The sequence below is a fragment of the Squalius cephalus genome, assembly GCF_949319135.1.
Source record: "Squalius cephalus genome assembly, chromosome: 9".
Classification (NCBI taxonomy): domain Eukaryota; kingdom Metazoa; phylum Chordata; class Actinopteri; order Cypriniformes; family Leuciscidae; genus Squalius; species Squalius cephalus.
Genome location: NC_137130.1, coordinates 1,185,605 through 1,206,458, shown reverse-complemented (window position 1 = coordinate 1,206,458; position 20,854 = coordinate 1,185,605). Strand labels below are relative to the sequence as shown.

Sequence of the window (20,854 nt, the reverse complement as noted above, 5' to 3'; positions counted from 1 at the left end):
GGCCATTTGTAATTTAAAAACGTAAGCCTAAGAGTAACCTATAAATTGGCCCTATTTGAATGGCAATACAAAAAAATATCAGTATTCACACTGGTGTGTAGGTTAAAAAAAAAGAATGAATATATAGGCTATTACAAAATTACTGCTGTCTGGGACCTCAATACTTGCATGTTATTTGTGAGGCTTTATCAATAAGTGTGAGGATCTTCCGGTCGTGAGTAATTTGGTCAATGCGTGGAGAGATCTTTAACAAGGTAAGACATCTTTATCATCCTCAAGGGTCAGTCTGGCCCATATGTATTTGGTTTTTAAGGCTGTCATGGTTAAAATCCCATTTTTTGGTCAGCCAGGGAATGGATAAAATTAGTAATATGATCGTTCTCCTTAAAGCATGCATTCCTTTTTTGCGCTATAGCGATCGTTAATAAACATGCGTTTGTTAACAGAATAATGCGTCTTTCGGAGCCGGAATTACTTCTCTGTGTTTGGCTATGATGAGTCACGCAGGTCAAGTAGCACTACTCCGCGGCGGCGGCGATCCGAACCAGTGTTAAATAGTCCCAATGTAAACACTTATTATAGGTGTACCATAGTGATTCAGAATAAGACAAAAACACGGTTTGGAAGATGGATTCATGATGAACTCGCTCATTATATACATTTTGTACATTTTTAACATAGAAAAAGTTACGGACGACTTGAATGCTCATTACTCAAAACTTTTCAAAATATGACGCGACCCCCCAGAGAGCTCGCCGAGACCCCCTTGTGGGCCGCGACCCCCCTGTTGGGAACCACTGATCTAAAGCATCTATTTTGATGGATTTATTTATTTATTTAAAATTAGTTGGTTTGTTTGTAATTTGGACAAGGGATCAGTTAAATCATTTAACTCAGAGTTTGTGTGGATATATAATAGTTCCCTTACAAGAACTGGATTTTTAACAGCATTGTCCAAAAGACAGAACATGCATTACAAAATAGCAACAAGACCACTTCCTCTTTGATATCACTTAGGTTATTGAAAGATGTCAAATTACTTTAAAATACTTTATCTCTTTCTTTTTTCATCTGCTTTATGTCCAGACTTGTATGCCCATTCCTCAAGCAGAGTAAACATGTTTGGGCAGCAGTTTAAAAGTGAAAGTAAAAGTATACAAGTTAGACTGTTACATGTTTGATTCTACATTGCTGTTCAAGACAGGACGGTGAGTACATCATGTGGAATGAGCTGTTTAAATGTAGGCTATTGCTATATGGTTTTAAATTACCTACTGTCTCATTTACAGGACATGGGTGCTCTTTAAGCAATTTATTTGGTAGAGTATTTGTATTTAGTGCATGGGTGTGTCCCAAGAAATTTGACACACAAATAAACTTATTATAAATAATGTTATGTCATATTTTTACTCTTGCACTGAATGTTTGGATTTTGTGAAGGTGTGAATCATTTTTGATTAATATTTAATATAATAAAGTTCTGTGTAACGAATTATTAACGAAGGAAACAGTCCAGGAAAGATCCACAAACACAGAGGAGCAAAGAAACGAATGAGACTAAATAGCAGGCAAATCAAATGAAAAACTAAACAGTGCGAGCGAGGCTATATTAGTCACATTAGAAAATGAAGTTGTATGTTGTGTTTGAATAATTGTTTGAACAATTGTTATGAATTTTTCTTCATCGGACCGTTGATTTCACACCGACAAGCTTGATATAGAAGATCCTCGCCATAGAAATGACTTCTTCAGCGGACGGCATCACAAGCTGTCTCCTTTACAGGACATGGGTGCTCTTTAAGCAATTTATTTGGTAGAGTATTTGTATTTAGTGCATGGGTGTGTCCCATCTGTGTTCCCATCTGTGTCCCATCCGCGTATGTGTTCTCTGAGAGGCGGCCGTCAAAAGAGCTCACTGTAGCCACTGATTATATAGTTCAAGCATCACTTATTTTTTCCCCCAACATTTAAATTAAAAATTGGGGGAGGGGGATGTACATTTGCAAAGGGATTTCTGATAAAGTAAATATGTTCAATATAGGCTATATAAAAAAGTTAGCGGGCACTGGGTGTGTCAGGAGGTAAAAATAAAAATGTTGTCTTAGCCTATCGGCCTGTCTTGATAATCCAGATTCCAGAAGATTGACACAGATTAATGATAAAATTATGTTTATTAAACATAAGAACTGTTCCATGCTGGTGGAATGACCTGCCTATATCCTCTACCTGAGCTGAATTAATTTTCAAACGCCTGAAGACGAAAGAAACAGGAACTGAAACAAGGAACATCAAGACAAAAGAACATCAAAATATACAGTGTTCATTATCAGCCTCTGTGATCATGACTGGGCAGACAAAGGGTTCATATTCGGCCTCCTTGACAGTGACAGTACGGAGCCCCTAAAGGGACGTGGTGATGGAAAAAAATTAGGATGGAAGAATTATTATTTTTTCAAATCTTTTGCGTTCCCAAGCAAAACTTTTGCATTCTAGTGTTTCCCACACATAGATTAATTCGTGGTGGTGCGCCACATAATCAACACTGGCCGCCACATATTGCGTTTCGTTATTATTATTATTTTTTACGCTATTTAAAACACGCAGCGTATTCGTTCAGCTGCATTTCCCACCTGCTCTCCCTCCGTCTCTTTGTCAGCATTGTTTATACTTTCGCCTGGCTCCGCAGCGCGAGTCTCCGCAGACTGCGCGCGCACCTCACCAAACGGACGAGGCGTTTATACTCGACGCGTTGTACTATTCTTTGAAACGATAGGGGGCGATTCAAGTAATTATTATTACTAGTGACAATAAAACAAAATATATGGATATGAGAATGTGTATACAATATAAATAAATTAACAATCTCTTATATTTTCTAATTTCACTAAACATTTCATTAAGTTTCGTGAACATTTTTTATTAAACATGGACCTTATGTTCATTAAAAATACTTTTTATACTATTGTATGCTCATTTGTTAAATGTAAGCAACTACTTTAGACGTGCAAACTGGGTGCCGGTGTGGTGAGAAGTTCGAGCTCGGCCAGATTCGGCTCGAAGTCGTTCATCTTCGGATGCGGCGCCGCGCGCGTTGTTACAAAAAATGTCGCGCACACCGCCAGGCGAAATTGGGTCTTGCGAACCCAACGCGCACGACCGCCCACACCGCAATGACGTCATTTTTGCCGCGCGCACCATCGCGCTCGTGCGGACGCGTCGAGTATAACGCCGGTTTCACACCGCAAGCGTCAGCGGCGCGTGAGCAGCGCGTATTTTTTTCGGCGTCCATGTTAATCAATGAGTGCATTCACACCGCACGCAGAAGCGGCGCGGCAGCGCGTAGCAGGAGCAGAGCAGGAACAGCAGTGCGGCGATAGTTTCGGCGCCCAGTCTATTTTTAACGCGCCGCTTACGCTGAATTAAAGTGACACGCATTGATCAAGGCCAAAATACACCGCAGTTTTACCCCAAAAGCGCATTGATGATATCTATTGTGTTTTAAACAGTCACTCAAATGACCAACAGCAATTTAAAAAGAAAACAAATGTCCAAAAACAAACTTGTTGCCCGAACAATAAAAACAAAGACGAATCAAAAGTTATATAAATGAAATGAGTAATAAAATAAGCTTCTTGACAAGTCTTTTCTCTTAAATGTATTTGTAAACGAAATAAAGCAATGCCAACTTACCCTGATTATAGAGTACTCTGTCTATACACACGCTGCGGTTCAGCCGCGCGTGACAAACGCTGCCAGTGTGAAAGCAAAACGCTCGTGTCCTGCTCCTGCTCACCATATGCACTGCTCCTGCGCTGCTTACGCTCTGCTAATGCATGCAGTGTGAAACCGGCGTAAACCAGGCTTTAACCCCTCATTTACCCCTGATTTCCACCAACTGCGGAACGGCTGCGGATCCGCTCCGGAACGGCGGCGGAGTCAATAGGTTTCCATTAAAGTCCATGTGTGTATTTTCACTGACTGCGGAACGGCTGCGTTCCGACTCCGGCGATCCGCAGCCCTCCGGAGCAGATACGCAGAGCTTCTATTTTTGCCGGATGCCGGAGAGCTCCGCAGCAATTCAGCACTTATATCGCGCGATCATATGTGAATTCACGAGATCTCGGGGGTCCTCGTGATTTCAGCTGTTAGTTATGGCCGCAGCCGTTCCGCAACAAATCCGGACCTGGTGGGTATTGAAGGACGACGGCGCACAGAGCCGACACGCAGCGGAGCCGATCCGCAGCCGCTCCGCAGTTGGTGGAAATCCGGGGTTAACGGTGCGTGTCCACTACAGCGGCAAAAGTCCGCTCAGTGCCGCTGGCAACGCTGTAACGTCTCCGCTTTGGGGTGTGTCTGTTGCGAGTGTGTTTAATCTAAGTTTTTTCCAACACACGGACAGTATAATCGTGAGCGATGCACGCGCGATTACATTTAGAAATAGACAAGCTTTGTTTCCAAATGCACCAAGCAAAGATATCCTTTCAATTTTATAAACTTTTATAAACCCAGCCAATATAATCACAATGAACACATCCAAAATAAAATCTTTAACATATATATGAGAATGTGTATACAATATATCAGTAATAGCCTACTTGTGGATTCTTTTGAAAGAAATATTTTACTTTATTGGTTAAATTATGTGGAAGCATTCATCCTTTCTTTAAAAATAAGGAAAGCAAAACATACAGGTAATTGCTGAAAATATATTAATTTCCATTTAATATATGTGTGTGAGGGGAGGGGTTATTACATTACCACAAAGTACATTCAGAACTACAATAATATAAACATAAGAAAACGTACAGCCTTGTAGTTTGCCAACAGTTACAGAAATACTTTAAAGCTTTCCTGTTATCTGAATGGTTTTCTTAATAAGCTATAGCCTATTCTGATTTCACGTTGAAGAATAAAAAAAGGGGTTTGGTTTTACTCTACATTTGCATGTAGGCCTATGTATATGATATTTAGTGAAAAATGTTTAGACTTCAGTTGTCTCGCCAAGTCAGAAAACGAAATGAATCCAGCCCGTTGGGAGATTCAGCTCGAAGGCCGGTTAGCGCCCTCTGGAGGAAGACACCATATCGCATCTTTGCAGGTAATGGGGACAGATAGGCTTGTGTGCATTTGTGAATCAGGGCCGCGGAACGACAGTCTCAAAAGATTCCACAGATACAAAAGCGCATATTCAGGGGCATTCTTAACCCATTTCACTAGTTCACACTTACAAATAAGTCAGATAGAATAAATGCGTATTTGGCGTGCTGTCCGAGGAGAGGGCTCCGGGCTCGGTATTCGGCCCGAACCCAGAGTACTCCCCCCGTATTCCTGGCTGTAAAAGATTGAGCCAAGAGTGAGGAGTCGGGGTGGTGGAGGGATGCTGAAAACTGTCAAGGAATATTATGTGAGTTGACAGAGTGGATATATATATACTTCTTGTCATGCTGATTAGGGTAGACATAATTGTTTGATGACGAGTAGATTGGATTGATTATTTGAACGTGCTCCTCCCGAACTTTGTTTATAAAACATAATTTAATTGCAAATTCACAAAAATATCCAAATCATGTGTCATTAGTATCCCTTTGAAACAATCAATCATAATTTTTTGAAATTTTCATGGAAATGTGTGTGAAAAAGTGTGTTTTATGATCGGTCACAATTGTGACCGGTGGGATACTGTGTTGTATCAACCATTGTATTGATTTAATATAGGTCTGTTTGACCTGTGCAGTGTGTTTGTGTGTGTTTTTGTGTGTGTGTGTGTGTTTTTGTGTGTCTGTGTGGGTGTGTGGGTGGAGATCAGACATCAGAGGAGACGTGACCATGTGTTTCTGTGTGTGTGTCTGTGTGTGTGTCTGTGTGTGTGTCTGTGTGTGTGTGGAGATCAGACATCAGAGAAGACGTGACCGTGTGTGTGTGTGTGTGTGTTTGTGTGTGTGTGTGTGTGTGTGTGTGGAGATCAGACATCAGAGGAGACGTGACCATGTGTTTCTGTGTGTGTGTCTGTGTGTGTGTCTGTGTGTGTGTGGAGATCAGACATCAGAGAAGACGTGACCGTGTGTGTGTGTGTGTGTGTTTGTGTGTGTGTGTGTGTGTGTGGAGATCAGACATCAGAGGAGACGTGACTGTGTGTGTGTGTGTGTGTGTGTGTGTGTGTGTGTGTGTGTGTGTGGAGATCAGACATCAGAGGAGACGTGACTGTGTGTGTGTGTGTGTGTGTGTCTGTGTGGGTGTGTGGGTGGAGATCAGACATCAGAGGAGACGTGACCATGTGTTTCTGTGTGTGTGTCTGTGTGTGTGTCTGTGTGTGTGTGGAGATCAGACATCAGAGAAGACGTGACCGTGTGTGTGTGTGTGTGTGTGTGTGTGTGTGTGTGTGTGGAGATCAGACATCAGAGGAGACGTGACTGTGTGTGTGTGTGTGTGTGTGTGTGTGTGTGTGTGTGAGAGTTTCTGTCTGTCTGTCTGTGTGTGTGTGTGTGTGTGTGTGTGAGTTTCTGTCTCTGTGTGTGTGTGTGTGTGTTTGTGTTTGTGTGTGTGTGTGTGTGGAGATCAGACATCAGAGGAGACGTGACTGTGTGTGTGTGTGTGTGTGTGTGTGTGTGAGTTTCTGTCTGTCTGTCTGTGTGTGTGTGTGTGTGTGTGTGTGTGTGTGTGTGTGTGTGTGTGTGAGTTTCTGTCTCTGTGTGTGTGTGTGTGTGTGTGTGTGTGTGTGTGTGTGTGTGTGTGTGTGTGTGGAGATCAGACATCAGAAGAGACGTGACCGTGTGTGTGTGTGTGTGTGTGTGTGTAAAATTAGGTAGATAGTAAGGTAGAACAGTTAGCCTATGTGTATTAGTATGTAGATACAATGGGTTATCCCACCGGTCACTATTGTTGCCATTGACATGTTTGTGAGTTCTATGACCACATTAAACAAAGTTGAGTAATTGCAAATGCATATATCAATACTAGACACCTTAAACATGATGTGTACCAAAAATCTATGTCCTATCTTTATGTTAACATACTTTACCACCCTTTTATTTGGGAGCTTTCTTGCTGGCATCCTCTTCTCTTGGCGCAAACAGGAAGTAAAAAGCTCTGGTCATGTGACAATTTACAGTAAACATGCGACACTGCACATATTTCATTGAGACCCTTTATTATTTCAATATCTGCTGGAAATGCATTGATAGATCATTCAGTAACATTTTTATAGCCTTAGAAATGAAACAGTTTTTTACTGTCACTATTGTGACCGGTGGGATTAAATTGGCAGAACACCAATGCAAAAGACTCTGAAATTACAGGTACAGATAAAGCAAAGTTGTGGATTGTGTTGTGAGCAAAGCAATGCGAGTAAGGAAAATAATGCATGATTGCCGTGTGTGTGGATCGCTGTGTGTGTGTGTGTGTGTGGATCTGTTATGTGCATTTGTGGATTGCTTTGCGTGTATGGCTCTCTCGCGCATTTGTGGATTGCTGCACACGTGTGGATCTCTTGCGTGCATTTGTGGAAGGTTTTGAGACGGTTTTCACTCCATACATTTGTATGCACTAGATTTGGTATTTGTTCAAAGGTTACATGCAATTTGTTGGATGGGTTGTATTTATTTGTGAAATATTAGTTAGACTCATTTATTTATATTTATAAAACACAATACATATTTGTTACTACACTGCATTTTCGCTCAAATTTACCTTTGTACTTGCACATTGCTTTCTGTTTGTTTGCTAGTCGAGTTTTCCTTTGCAAAGCAGATCGAGTTTGTTTGCAAAATGCTGCATTTGTTTGTTTAATTATGGCACAATATTAACTCCATACTTTTCATGTGCTTGTCCTTCGAACAAGTAAATCGGAAAAAATAGGATTTTTTTAAGCAATATTCTCATCAGTGTTCAGTCAGCTTTTGCATATTTAAATCTGCATATTTATGATATTTTAACCTTTATAAAGAGCATTTTTCCCTAATCATTTTAAATATTTGTTGAATCTTTCATTTTAAATTCTTAAATGTTATCAATAAATTCAATTGGAACAATAAGACACTAAATGGCTGTTACCAATCAAATTAATTCATTTACACTGAAAAATTACAACTGCATTAAATAATGTTGTGAGATTGTTTCAAATATTTTTTGAATATATGAATATGACAAATTGGAAAGAATGATAGCCTACTTTTAAACATGAAACTAAACCACCAGTAGGGGCCGGCATGTGACCGTCTTAATGAGTGAGTTATTGAGTCATTTATTCAAATGATTTGTTCAAACGGCTGAATCATTCAGGAATGAGGCAGTTGTTTAAAGGTCCCATGACATGCTACTTTTTGTAGGCTTTAATATAGGCCTTAGTGGTCCCCAGTACTGTATCTGAAATCTATTTCCAAAAATTCAGCCTCTGTGCAGAATTATAGCCACTACAAGCCAGTCCCAGAATGAGCTTCCTTCAGACGGGCCGTTTCGGTGTCTGTAGCTTTAAATGCTAATGAGGAGGAGAAAGGCGGGGCAAGGTGGAGGGTGGGTGTGGCCTTGACCATCTTGCGCAATGGTACCGTGCATGTTTACGTTGGATATATTGCAATGGCACGAAGACACGCAGTCGTTCAAGCATTTCAGTTTGACCCAGAATCTGATCCAGATGGAGAAGCAACGGATGAAGAAGTTGCAACTCAGCGGCTCCAGTAGGACGTTTCTGAATGGTTAGTTTAAAATATGATGTTAGCTGTTTAAGCTGGAGATAGCATGGGGGAAAAACTGTTTTTTGTGCCTAGATGTTCTAGTACACAGAGATCTGTAACGTCTGTAATTTATCTTATTACAATTACATCAAGCTCTGCGATCTTGAAATGCGGATATCGCGCGCGCCATATAACCGACAGGAAAACGGTTATCCAAATAACAAAGAAGTGTACAACACTCGCGTTACAGTGTGTGTATTCACACACATACTTGATGCTGTCTACCTTTACATTAGCGCAAGTAACTGCATAGCTAATGTTACAGCCACATTCTACGTGTAACAAGCTAGGTAACCATAAACAGTAAAGCAAGCAACACACTTATATATCATTAGTTGACTTAACGTTACTTGTCTGAGGTGTGTAGCTGAGCCAAAGAGAGTTGGTACTGATCCAGACTTTAGTTTCAGACGTTCAGCAAGCCCAGCTCTGTATTGACCCAAGTTGAGGAAACAGACAGTCGTCGGTGAAATGTTTGCAGCAGAGATGCACAACTTTGGGAAGTTGAGTCGGCGCATTTCCAGACAGATAAAATGAAAATAGTCCATTGGTTCTTCTTTTGGGGCTTGGATGAAGGAACTAAAAAAATGCTTCGGTGTTCATTTGTACATTGTAGGAAACTTGTTCTTCTTCAAAGCAAGACCAGGAGATGCGTTCAAACAGAAGTTATTCTTTATTGAGCTTGGCTGCAGTTCGTCCAACAAAATCTAAAGTACATAACTTTTCATGGTGTCTTATAGGCAATTCAGTGGGCTGTCCTTAAAGGTGCTGACCTTACACACAGCCTTAGGGATGAAGACAATAGGGGCAATTACCCCCAACTGAGATAATGGTACCCCCCAAATTGTATAAACAACACATGGTTACGAGAACTAAGACTATGTATCATTCACACATAGTTCAACTCTTGGTAGGCCCTCATGTTCACCTTGAATGCCCAATACAGTATAGTTCACCTTAGTTTTTTTATGTGATGTTATGTACAGAAGTAGGATCATCAGATCTAAAACATATTCTTAAATTTGTAATCCTACAACATCCAATTATTGAGCAATTATTATGCTTCGCTCGCTCAAAAGCCATGATATCTCTCGTCGACAAACTAAAACCGCGTTCCTACTTCCTAGCACATTTTCTCATGGGCGGGAAATATTCTCTGGGCGGGCAAAGCAGAGAAAGGGGAGGTAACATTTCTCCTTATAACGTCATAAGGAGCAGATTCAAGATCAGCCCGGTTGAGCTTCCATTTTCTCAAAGGCAGAGAAAGATAGCAAAAGCTTGATTTACACCGATTAAAATTTCTAGAAACTTGTGGACCATATACAGGCTAGGGGAACTCATATTAATGTTAAAAAACCTCAGAAAGTGAACATTTCATGTCATGGGACCTTTAATGGGTCATTGAATCTTTGACTCGACCGATTCGTTCAAAGCGCTGAATCATTCAGTAATCTGGTTATGTTTTCCGGTGAGATGCGCTGTGGTTCTGATGTGATCTTTGTTTGGAACTATTTTCGCTGCTCAAATAGAACAAAAACAGTCAATATTGTGTCTAAAATGTAAGTGACTTGATATTAATTACTTGTTTATTGAACTGTCTGTGATATGAAATCAGTGTCACATTTTCAATCATGATGGTATTCAGCACTCGTGGTCGTGTGATGTTGCTCAACTGTATCATATCATATGTTATAAATATAAAAATTTAACATGAATTTTTTAACTGATGTAAAGTTTCAAGCCTCAACCGCACAACCTTTGTTACCGTCAGACAGTCAACGGCTGTTTGCGGATTGGTTGGCAGTCCGAATGTCGTCAGATATTTTTTTAACGATAATAATTTAACAATTAAATTAAATTTTAAGTTTACAAATATTGTAAGTAAACAACAATAGTCCAAGTTTAGAAAACATATTTTTTATTAAGACTTTAAAAAAGAACTCTGCATCTATTTTTTAGGTACCGGCACACCCTGGCACAACCATGGCTACGCCTATGCCTTGAACACAGAGACAATAATCATTTAAATAAAAACTTGATTCTGTAAATTACTACCAACAACAATTTTATCACAGCATGCAATTTCTTTCTTAATGTCTTCAACTAATTATTGTTATCTGTGTCTTATTTTGGCCTAATTTATTATAGCCTATAATTTCACATATGCAGTGTTTGAAATTATTTCTTTATTTAGGCTACATAATTGCTTATTTATAATTTTTGAATAGACTTTGGTTAGCTAAATTCCATAAACTAATGAGCTCATTTGGCCCACCATATCAAATGCAAAGTTCAGAGACTTCATCACCTATTGTGTGATATTTAAGTTAACCAATCTGGCACTGGGCCTTACCAATGATGTGGATCATGTGTAATTTACTGAATCTGCTTTGTTGCTCTGACTGTGTACAACTTTATCATATTCCACCCATCTCTACTTGTAGGTGAAAGTTTTGAAGTTTTATTTTGGAGAATTTGCATTATTCAGAAGAAATGGGCAACATAAAATCCCAACCTGGTGAGTCTCTCTCATTTAACAAAAATCAATAAGCAGCTTAATTACATCTCAGCTTATAAAGTGTCATATAGGCCTACTAAAAAAAATGATCTCTCACAGAATTCGAAAATCCATGGAGAAAAATTACCTGGGGGTTCGTTCAATATGATTTTTACATTTTAAAATAACATTCAACTGACTTAACACATATTTACATTTTTTTATAAAATAACTGGATTATCCTTTTCTTTAGGAAGGAAAAGAAAGACAACTTGATACAAGGCATTAAAGGGATTGAACCATACAAAAAAGAACTGAAATGCTTGAGGGTCTTATTGGTTGGACCCAGTGGTTCAGGAAAATCAAGTTTCATTAACTCTGTTAATAATGCCTTCAAAGGACGGATAACCTGCAGTGCACTGAGTGACAGAATTGGTGGTAAAAGTTTCACTGTTGAAGTAAGTTTTTATGATGTGTGCTTGCTAATCATTTTTAATTTATTTAATTTTATTTTATTTAAATTTGTTTAATTACACATTTGTGTTAGTTTAAATTATGTCATGTAATATATCTTTGTAGTACAAACCATTCGAAATTGAAAGTGGAAATTCAAGTTTGAATGTAGTCTTCAATGATGTCATGGGACTGGAATCAGCCCATAATCAAGGATGCCCTGTGGAGGACATCATCAAAGCCATTCATGGTCACGTCCGACCTGGTCATGTGGTAAACAATAAAAGCCTTTAAATATTCGCTTGATAAAACAGTCTTTAAACATACTTTACACTGATTATGGCAAGCTGTTTTAACATTTTAATCTTTAAAACCTACTACCGGTAGTCTCTATTTTCATGCATTTAGTACTTATTTTTTAGACACTAGTATCTTTTCCATTAAGTACTAGTGCTTATTCATTAGCTAGTGCTTATTCATTAGCTAGTGCTTATTCATTAGCTAGTGCTTATTCTTTAGGTACTAATGCCTATTCTTTACTAGTGCATATTCATTAGATTCTAGTGCCTATTAAATTGGTACTAGTACTTATTTATTAGATACTAGTACTTATTTCGATAGTGACTAGTAACTATTCTTTTGTTACTAGTAACAAATAAAAAAAATTGCCATTGACTTCTATGGGGATCTGTCATTCAGATATCAACTATTCAGTTCTGACTAGTGTGTATTCCAACTGTGACTAGTACATATATATTAGATACTAGTAGTTATTTATTAGGTACTAGTACTTATTTTTTAGATACTAGTAACTATTACTAGATAGTAGTATTTATTCAATAGATACTAGTAGTTATTAAATAGATACTAGTACTTATTCAATATATACTAGTACCTATTTATTAGATACTAGTATTTATTCCAAATGTTACTAGTACAACTTTTTATTTTACTAGTAAGATTTTTAATTGAACTCTACAGTGGCCGTTCTGACTAGTCAAAACATAAGACGAGTAAAAAGGCAGCTGTGACTAGTAAAATAAGAATAGTTACTAGTAACAATTACAAAAGACACTAGTGTCTAATTAATAATTAATAGTGGCTAATGAATAAGTACTAGTATCTATTGAATAATTAATAGTGGCTAATGAATAAGTACTAGTATCTATTTAATAATTAATAGTAGCTAATGAATAAGTACTAGTGTCTAATTAATAATTAATAGTGGCTAATGAATAAGTACTAGTGTCTAATTAATAATTAATAGTGGCTAATGAATAAGTACTAGTGTCTAATTAATAATTAATAGTGGCTAATGAATAAGTACTAGTGTCTAATTAATAGTAGCTAATGAATAAGTACTACTGTCTAATTAATAATTAATAGTAGCTAATGAATAAGTACTAGTGTCTAATTAATAGTGGCTAGTGAATAAGTACTAGTGTCTAATTAATAATTAATAGTGGCTAATGAATAAGTACTAGTATCTATTGAATAATTAATAGTGGCTAATGAATAAGTACTAGTATCTATTTAATAATTAATAGTAGCTAATGAATAAGTACTAGTGTCTAATTAATAATTAATAGTGGCTAATGAATAAGTACTAGTGTCTAATTAATAATTAATAGTGGCTAATGAATAAGTACTAGTGTCTAATTAATAATTAATAGTGGCTAATGAATAAGTACTAGTGTCTAATTAATAGTAGCTAATGAATAAGTACTACTGTCTAATTAATAATTAATAGTAGCTAATGAATAAGTACTACTGTCTAATTAATAATTAATAGTAGCTAATGAATAAGTACTACTGTCTAATTAATAATTAATAGTGGCTAATGAATAAGTACTAGTGTCTAATTAATAATTAATAGTGGCTAATGAATAAGTACTAGTGTCTAATTAATAGTAGCTAATGAATAAGTAATACTGTCTAATTAATAATTAATAGTAGCTAATGAATAAGTACTACTGTCTAATTAATAATTAATAGTAGCTAATGAATAAGTACTACTGTCTAATTAATAATTAATAGTGGCTAATGAATAAGTACTAGTGTCTAATTAATAATTAATAGTGGCTAATGAATAAGTACTAGTATCTATTTAATAATTAATAGTAGCTAATGAATAAGTACTAGTATCTATTTAATAATTAATAGTGGCTAATGAATAAGTACTAGTATCTATTTAATAATTAATAGTGGCTAATGAATAAGTACTAGTATAGGTACTATCTAATGAATAAGTACTAGTATAGGTACTATCTAATGAATAAGTACTAGTATCTATTTAATAATTAATAGTGGCTAATGAATAAGTACTAGTGTCTAATTAATAATTAATAGTGGCTAATGAATAAGTACTAGTATCTATTTAATAATTAATAGTGGCTAATGAATAAGTACTAGTATAGGTACTATCTAATGAATAAGTACTAGTATAGGTACTATCTAATGAATAAGTACTAGTATCTATTTAATAATTAATAGTGGCTAATGAATAAGTACTAGTGTCTAATTAATAGTGGCTAATGAATAAGTACTAGTATCTATTTAATAATTAATAGTGGCTAATGAATAAGTACTAGTATCTATTTAATAATTAATAGTGGCTAATGAATAAGTACTAGTATAGGTACTATCTAATGAATAAGTACTAGTATAGGTACTATCTAATGAATAAGTACTAGTATCTATTTAATAATTAATAGTGGCTAATGAATAAGTACTAGTATAGGTACTATCTAATGAATAAGTACTAGTATAGGTACTATCTAATGAATAAGTACTAGTATCTATTTAATAATTAATAGTGGCTAATGAATAAGTACTAGTGTCTAATTAATAATTAATAGTGGCTAATGAATAAGTACTAGTATCTATTTAATAATTAATAGTGGCTAATGAATAAGTACTAGTATAGGTACTATCTAATGAATAAGTACTAGTATAGGTACTATCTAATGAATAAGTACTAGTATCTATTTAATAATTAATAGTGGCTAATGAATAAGTACTAGTGTCTAATTAATAGTGGCTAATGAATAAGTACTAGTATCTATTTAATAATTAATAGTGGCTAATGAATAAGTACTAGTATCTATTTAATAATTAATAGTGGCTAATGAATAAGTACTAGTATAGGTACTATCTAATGAATAAGTACTAGTATAGGTACTATCTAATGAATAAGTACTAGTATCTATTTAATAATTAATAGTGGCTAATGAATAAGTACTAGTATCTATTTAATAATTAATAGTGGCTAATGAATAAGTACTAGTATCTATTTAATAATTAATAGTGGCTAATGAATAAGTACTAGTATCTATTTAATAATTAATAGTAGCTAATGAATAAGTACTAGTATCTATTTAATAATTAATAGTGGCTAATGAATAAGTACTAGTATCTATTTAATAATTAATAGTGGCTAATGAATAAGTACTAGTATCTATTTAATAATTAATAGTGGCTAATGAATAAGTACTAGTATAGGTACTATCTAATGAATAAGTACTAGTATCTATTTAATAATTAATAGTGGCTAGTGAATAAGTACTAGTGTCTAATTAATAATTAATAGTGGCTAATGAATAAGTACTAGTATCTATTTAATAATTAATAGTGGCTAATGAATAAGTACTAGTATCTATTTAATAATTAATAGTAGCTAATGAATAAGTACTAGTATCTATTTAATAATTAATAGTGGCTAATGAATAAGTACTAGTATCTATTTAATAATTAATAGTGGCTAATGAATAAGTACTAGTATCTATTTAATAATTAATAGTAGCTAATGAATAAGTACTAGTATCTATTTAATAATTAATAGTGGCTAATGAATAAGTACTAGTATCTATTTAATAATTAATAGTGGCTAATGAATAAGTACTAGTATCTATTTAATAATTAATAGTGGCTAATGAATAAGTACTAGTATAGGTACTATCTAATGAATAAGTACTAGTATCTATTTAATAATTAATAGTGGCTAGTGAATAAGTACTAGTGTCTAATTAATAATTAATAGTGGCTAATGAATAAGTACTAGTATCTATTTAATAATTAATAGTGGCTAATGAATAAGTACTAGTATCTATTTAATAATTAATAGTAGCTAATGAATAAGTACTAGTATCTATTTAATAATTAATAGTAGCTAATGAATAAGTACTAGTATCTATTTAATAATTAATAGTGGCTAATGAATAAGTACTAGTGTCTAATTAATAATTAATAGTGGCTAATGAATAAGTACTAGTATCTATTTAATAATTAATAGTGGCTAATGAATAAGTACTAGTATCTATTTAATAATTAATAGTAGCTAATGAATAAGTACTAGTATCTATTTAATAATTAATAGTGGCTAATGAATAAGTACTAGTATCTATTTAATAATTAATAGTGGCTAATGAATAAGTACTAGTATCTATTTAATAATTAATAGTGGCTAATGAATAAGTACTAGTATAGGTACTATCTAATGAATAAGTACTAGTATAGGTACTATCTAATGAATAAGTACTAGTATCTATTTAATAATTAATAGTGGCTAGTGAATAAGTACTAGTGTCTAATTAATAATTAATAGTGGCTAATGAATAAGTACTAGTATATATTTAATAATTAATAGTAGCTAATGAATAAGTACTAGTGTATAATTAATAATTAATAGTAGCTAATGAATAAGTACTAGTATCTATTTAATAATTAATAGTGGCTAATGAATAAGTACTAGTATCTATTTAATAATTAATAGTGGCTAGTGAATAAGTACTAGTGTCTAATTAATAATTAATAGTGGCTAATGAATAAGTACTAGTATCAATTTAATAATTAATAGTAGCTAATGAATAAGTACTAGTGTATAATTAATAATTAATAGTAGCTAATGAATAAGTACTAGTATCTATTTAATAATTAATAGTGGCTAATGAATAGGTACTAGTATAGGTACTATCTAATGAATAAGTACTAGTATAGGTACTATCTAATGAATAAGTACTAGTATAGGTACTATCTAATGAATAAATACTAGTAACTAATGAATAAATACTAGTAACTAATGAATAAATACTAGTATCTAATGAATAAATACTAGTATCTAATGAATAAGTAGTACCAATTTAATAGGCACTAGAATCTAATGAAGAAGTTCTAGTACTTAATGGAAAAGATACTAGTATCTAAAAAATAAGTACTAGTAGCATGAAAATAGAGACTAGTCGGTTTTAAGGATTACATGTTAAAACGGCTTGCCATACACTGATGCCTGTTTGGCCTCTGTCTTGATCAATCATAGTTTAATGCAGAAAAGCCACTATCTCCAGAGGATGCAGACTATGTTAAGCAACCAACAATCTCTGATCAGGTCTTCTGCCTAGTATATGTTTTAGCAGCTGACAGAATCCAATTCGCAGAAGAAAGTGTTTTGGAAAAGATCAGATATATCCGACTTCAAGTTAAATCTCTTGGTAAGACTAATAGGTTTCTATTAATAGTTTAAACATTTTCATTAAAAGGTATGTTTTTACAGAGCAAATTTGCAGGAGTTTATACAGTTATTTTTTGTATGTTATGAGTAAAAGTTACAAAGCAGATTATCAACTGTAATTTTCACTTTTCTAACTTCACTTTTTTTGCTACTTACATTTGTTTTCATATTAAAAAATGTGATAATTAAAAGGTTATTAAAAAAACTTAGAGCGCATATTTGTAATATGTTACAATGTTAATACATAAAGCTAATATAATATTAAATATAATTTAATATTTCACCAAATAGAAATACATTAAAAAATCAATGTATAAAGTATATTCAGAATATTCTGCATATTTTACAGCATTGCCCCAGGTCATGGTCTTGACAAATGTGGATCAAGCATGTCCATTAGTGAAAGCTGATTTACAGAGGATCTACAACAGCAAAAAAATCAAACAGAAGGTATATTATGAATTCAAATAAGTATTCACAATAGGGGTGTAACGGTACACAAAAATCACGGTTCGGTACGTACCTCGGTTTTAAAGTCACGGTTCGGTTTATTTTCGGTACAGTAAGGGAAAGAAATGCAAACATTAAACTGCAGGTTGTTTATTACTATAAACTTTTTTAACAAGTTGTTTACACTTTTTAAACACTTTTTAATAAAATATAATAAAATAGATATAAAATAAAAAAAGAATAAGAAATACAATACTGCTGCAAAGTTCTCCACTAAATAAAATACTCTCAGTCTCAAACCAATATCACATAATAAAATATAATGAAAAATATAAATAAATAACTATGATTACAGTGCAGGAACAGAAAATAGCCCTATATTAAAATAATATTAAACAAATATATTAATGTATTATTATTTTTCAATAATCAATCAAAATAATCAATTTGAGATTTTTTTTCCACTTTTTTTAATAATTATCAAAATAAAATATAGTCCAAAGCTATAGTACAAAGCTATTATTACCAGAGCATGTGATCAGAGCAGGTCATTTTACCATTGTTGCCAGCATGACTATACCAGCTCAGCAAACAGAAATCTAAGTTACTACTGAGAAATTTCACCTTATTTGAGCGGACTTTGCTTTTCCAGTGCGTGATCGGTACATGATTGGAGTGTTTGGGCCGTTAACCACAGAGCAGAACGCGCAGCGCTAACACGGACTCGAACATTGAGCAGAGAGCGCAGCGGGTCGTCGACACACACACACACACACGCGCGCGCGCACGCCACGGAACGGAGAGTGCGGCGGCGCACACGAAGCGGAAAAGCTTTTTTCCGCCCTGCAGTCTATTTCATTGTTACAGTGACGACGGGTAAAACCCATAGACAGTAAAAGAAATGGACACAGCGACCCCATTGGATTCAACGGAGACAAAGTGAAGCCAATTAGAAACTCTTACTTCCTGGGGGTCCAGCGTACTGCGCAGACTCACACTGAGCTCGACGACGTAGATGTGACGTGAGCAAACCGTCTGTCTTCTAGTAGCTGTGCCAAGATCAATCTGAATCATTCCCTTCCGAAACTCGCAGAGACGGAGAGCATGAGTAGGAGCTGTCCATGATCTTGGAGCAGGAGAAACTTTTTGTAGGTGTTCTGATTAATTACTTTGTCATTTTGCCTCGACGTCCTCCCGATTGCCCGCGAGCTTCTCCTCCTGTCCATACGGTGATCTCTCTACTGTGCGACAGAGAGTCGCGTGGCTGTGACGCAATTGTTAGCCTACTTTTACAAAAACTGCTTCTACAGGGCCATAACGTAAGATACAAGGTAATGGAGCATTTTATACATTGTCGTGTTTCTTTAGAAATAAATAATGGACAAATGGAGTCTTTAAACGCCTCAGATGTGAAGTTATTCGCTGTCAAAGTGACGCCAAAATGAATGGGAGTCAATGGGATGCTAACTGCAGGTGGGGTTCCGTTAGCCAATGGCGGCGTCCGGGGGTACTTCAAAATAATACAAATCCCTGCACCCTTGGTAAAACCAGAGAATGTCTAATAGGAAAAAACATTAGAATCAGCTGCAGGGCGGGATTTGCGCTGAACGCGGAGACTTCCGCCACTTAATATGTTCGTGTGGAAACACAAAAATGTACCTATGTTCCGCACACAAAATATTGCATTCAGTCATTCGGTACACACGTGCACCGAACCGAAAGCCCTGTACCGAAACGGTTCGGTACGAATACACGTACCGTTACACCCCTAATTCACAAGTCTCAGGCTCCATATTCTGTTGAGGACATTCAAGTTTGTGCTTGACATCATTGACTTTTGTTATCGTAGATGGAATGGTGCAGTAATGCAGTGGGTGTTCCCATGTGTCATATCTTTCCAGTGAAGAACTACCACGAGGAAATTGACACCGATGATGACATGGATGTTCTGATTTTACAGGCATTAACTCAGATTATACAGGTGGCTAATGACAATGCAAAGAATCGCTCATCTAAGTCATAATTTAGATAAATGGGATTTGAGTGAGACAACTGTGTCTTATCCTTCATATGGTGATTTGAACAAAATATTGATTTTGATTGATATAAAAATGTACATGACCAAATGTTTTTTGAAATACCACAGTTTAACAATGTGCAGGGTCATACATTTTTCTATGTATTTTTCTGATTTCTGATCTGAGATAGTCAAGAGACTTTTAAAAGTTCTATTAAACGGATGATATTTAACCAAATCACTTGATTTTTGAGCATAATTTGAAATGGCAATAAGAATCAATAAGCATCTACTCACCAGTATTCCTGACCAGAATATAAAATCATGATTGTTAATTTTTGTAAATAAGCAAATAGACTACACTTTCCATATCAGTCAGTCATGTTCGACGTTACATCAACATACTGATGTTGTGGGATCTCACTTGGGAACCCAATCACCTTCAAGTGGAAACAAAACAAGCCTATGGACATTGGCGAGTGAGATTTGCATGGCAAGCCACTCCCCCGGACATACAGGTATATAAGCTTGCCGGCAACTCACTCGTTCATCTTTTTGCTTCAGAGCCGAACGGTTGATTATTAGCGCTCTGCCAATCTACCTCCGCTGACAAGAGGAGACATTCTGAGTTGGAGAGACGGCACATTCAGCTGTGTGTACTGGCAGAAAGAGCAAAAATGTGCACAGTTGAGTGCAGCGATCACACCCCTGGGCACTTCAACAAATAAAAGAGCAGTTTCCATGAAAGAGCAAGCATGGGTGACGTTGCGTTTTTTAAAGATGGCATTCCACCCATGCAGTCGTTTCCTGGCCGCAGGAGTTTGCGGTTTGGGTACGCAATGCCTCCTCGCCCATCTCCAGCCACTCCCTGGCGGGATCCATGGAGCCAGGGAAGAGTCACATCACACTCACTGCCTCTACTTCGGGGTGCTACGCCTCCTGGGTTGGGCCCCAGCGCTACACCTCGCTGCCCCTCTGAGGGTGCGTCTGCAGTTCTGCTGGTGCCGCTTGCTCAGTGTCTCGGGCTAGCGCTTTCCAGCCCTTCTTGTTGGCTCACTCGGACGATCAGACTCGGCTATGCAATTCGGTTCATCTGGTGTCAGAGTTTTACAGCCTGTACTTCATCGTACCCAAGAAAGGCGGTGGGTTACAGACGATTTTGGATCTGCGTGTCTTGAATCAGGCCCTTCGCAAGCTTCTGT

At 35.9% G+C, this 20,854-nt stretch overlaps 1 protein-coding gene across 2 annotated transcripts; it reads left to right on the top strand.

Moving 5' to 3' along the window:
• Positions 1-1,142: 1,142 nt before the first annotated feature.
• On the top strand, positions 1,143-19,887 carry LOC307164730 (interferon-induced protein 44-like). 2 transcript variants are annotated; one of them, XM_079881790.1, is made up of 8 exons: positions 1,143-1,208; positions 11,174-11,247; positions 11,347-11,380; positions 11,480-11,684; positions 11,806-11,952; positions 16,994-17,165; positions 17,535-17,635; positions 19,485-19,887. In XM_079881790.1, the coding sequence occupies exons 2-8, from the start codon at positions 11,223-11,225 to the stop codon at positions 19,656-19,658; spliced, it is 858 nt and encodes a 285-aa protein (XP_079737916.1). In that variant the 5' UTR covers positions 1,143-1,208; positions 11,174-11,222; the 3' UTR covers positions 19,659-19,887. The 2 variants fall into 2 exon arrangements, with proteins under 2 accessions (XP_079737916.1, XP_079737917.1); XM_079881791.1 differs by having other exon boundaries at positions 1,164-1,208; positions 17,063-17,165.
• The last annotated feature ends 967 nt before the right edge of the window (positions 19,888-20,854 follow it).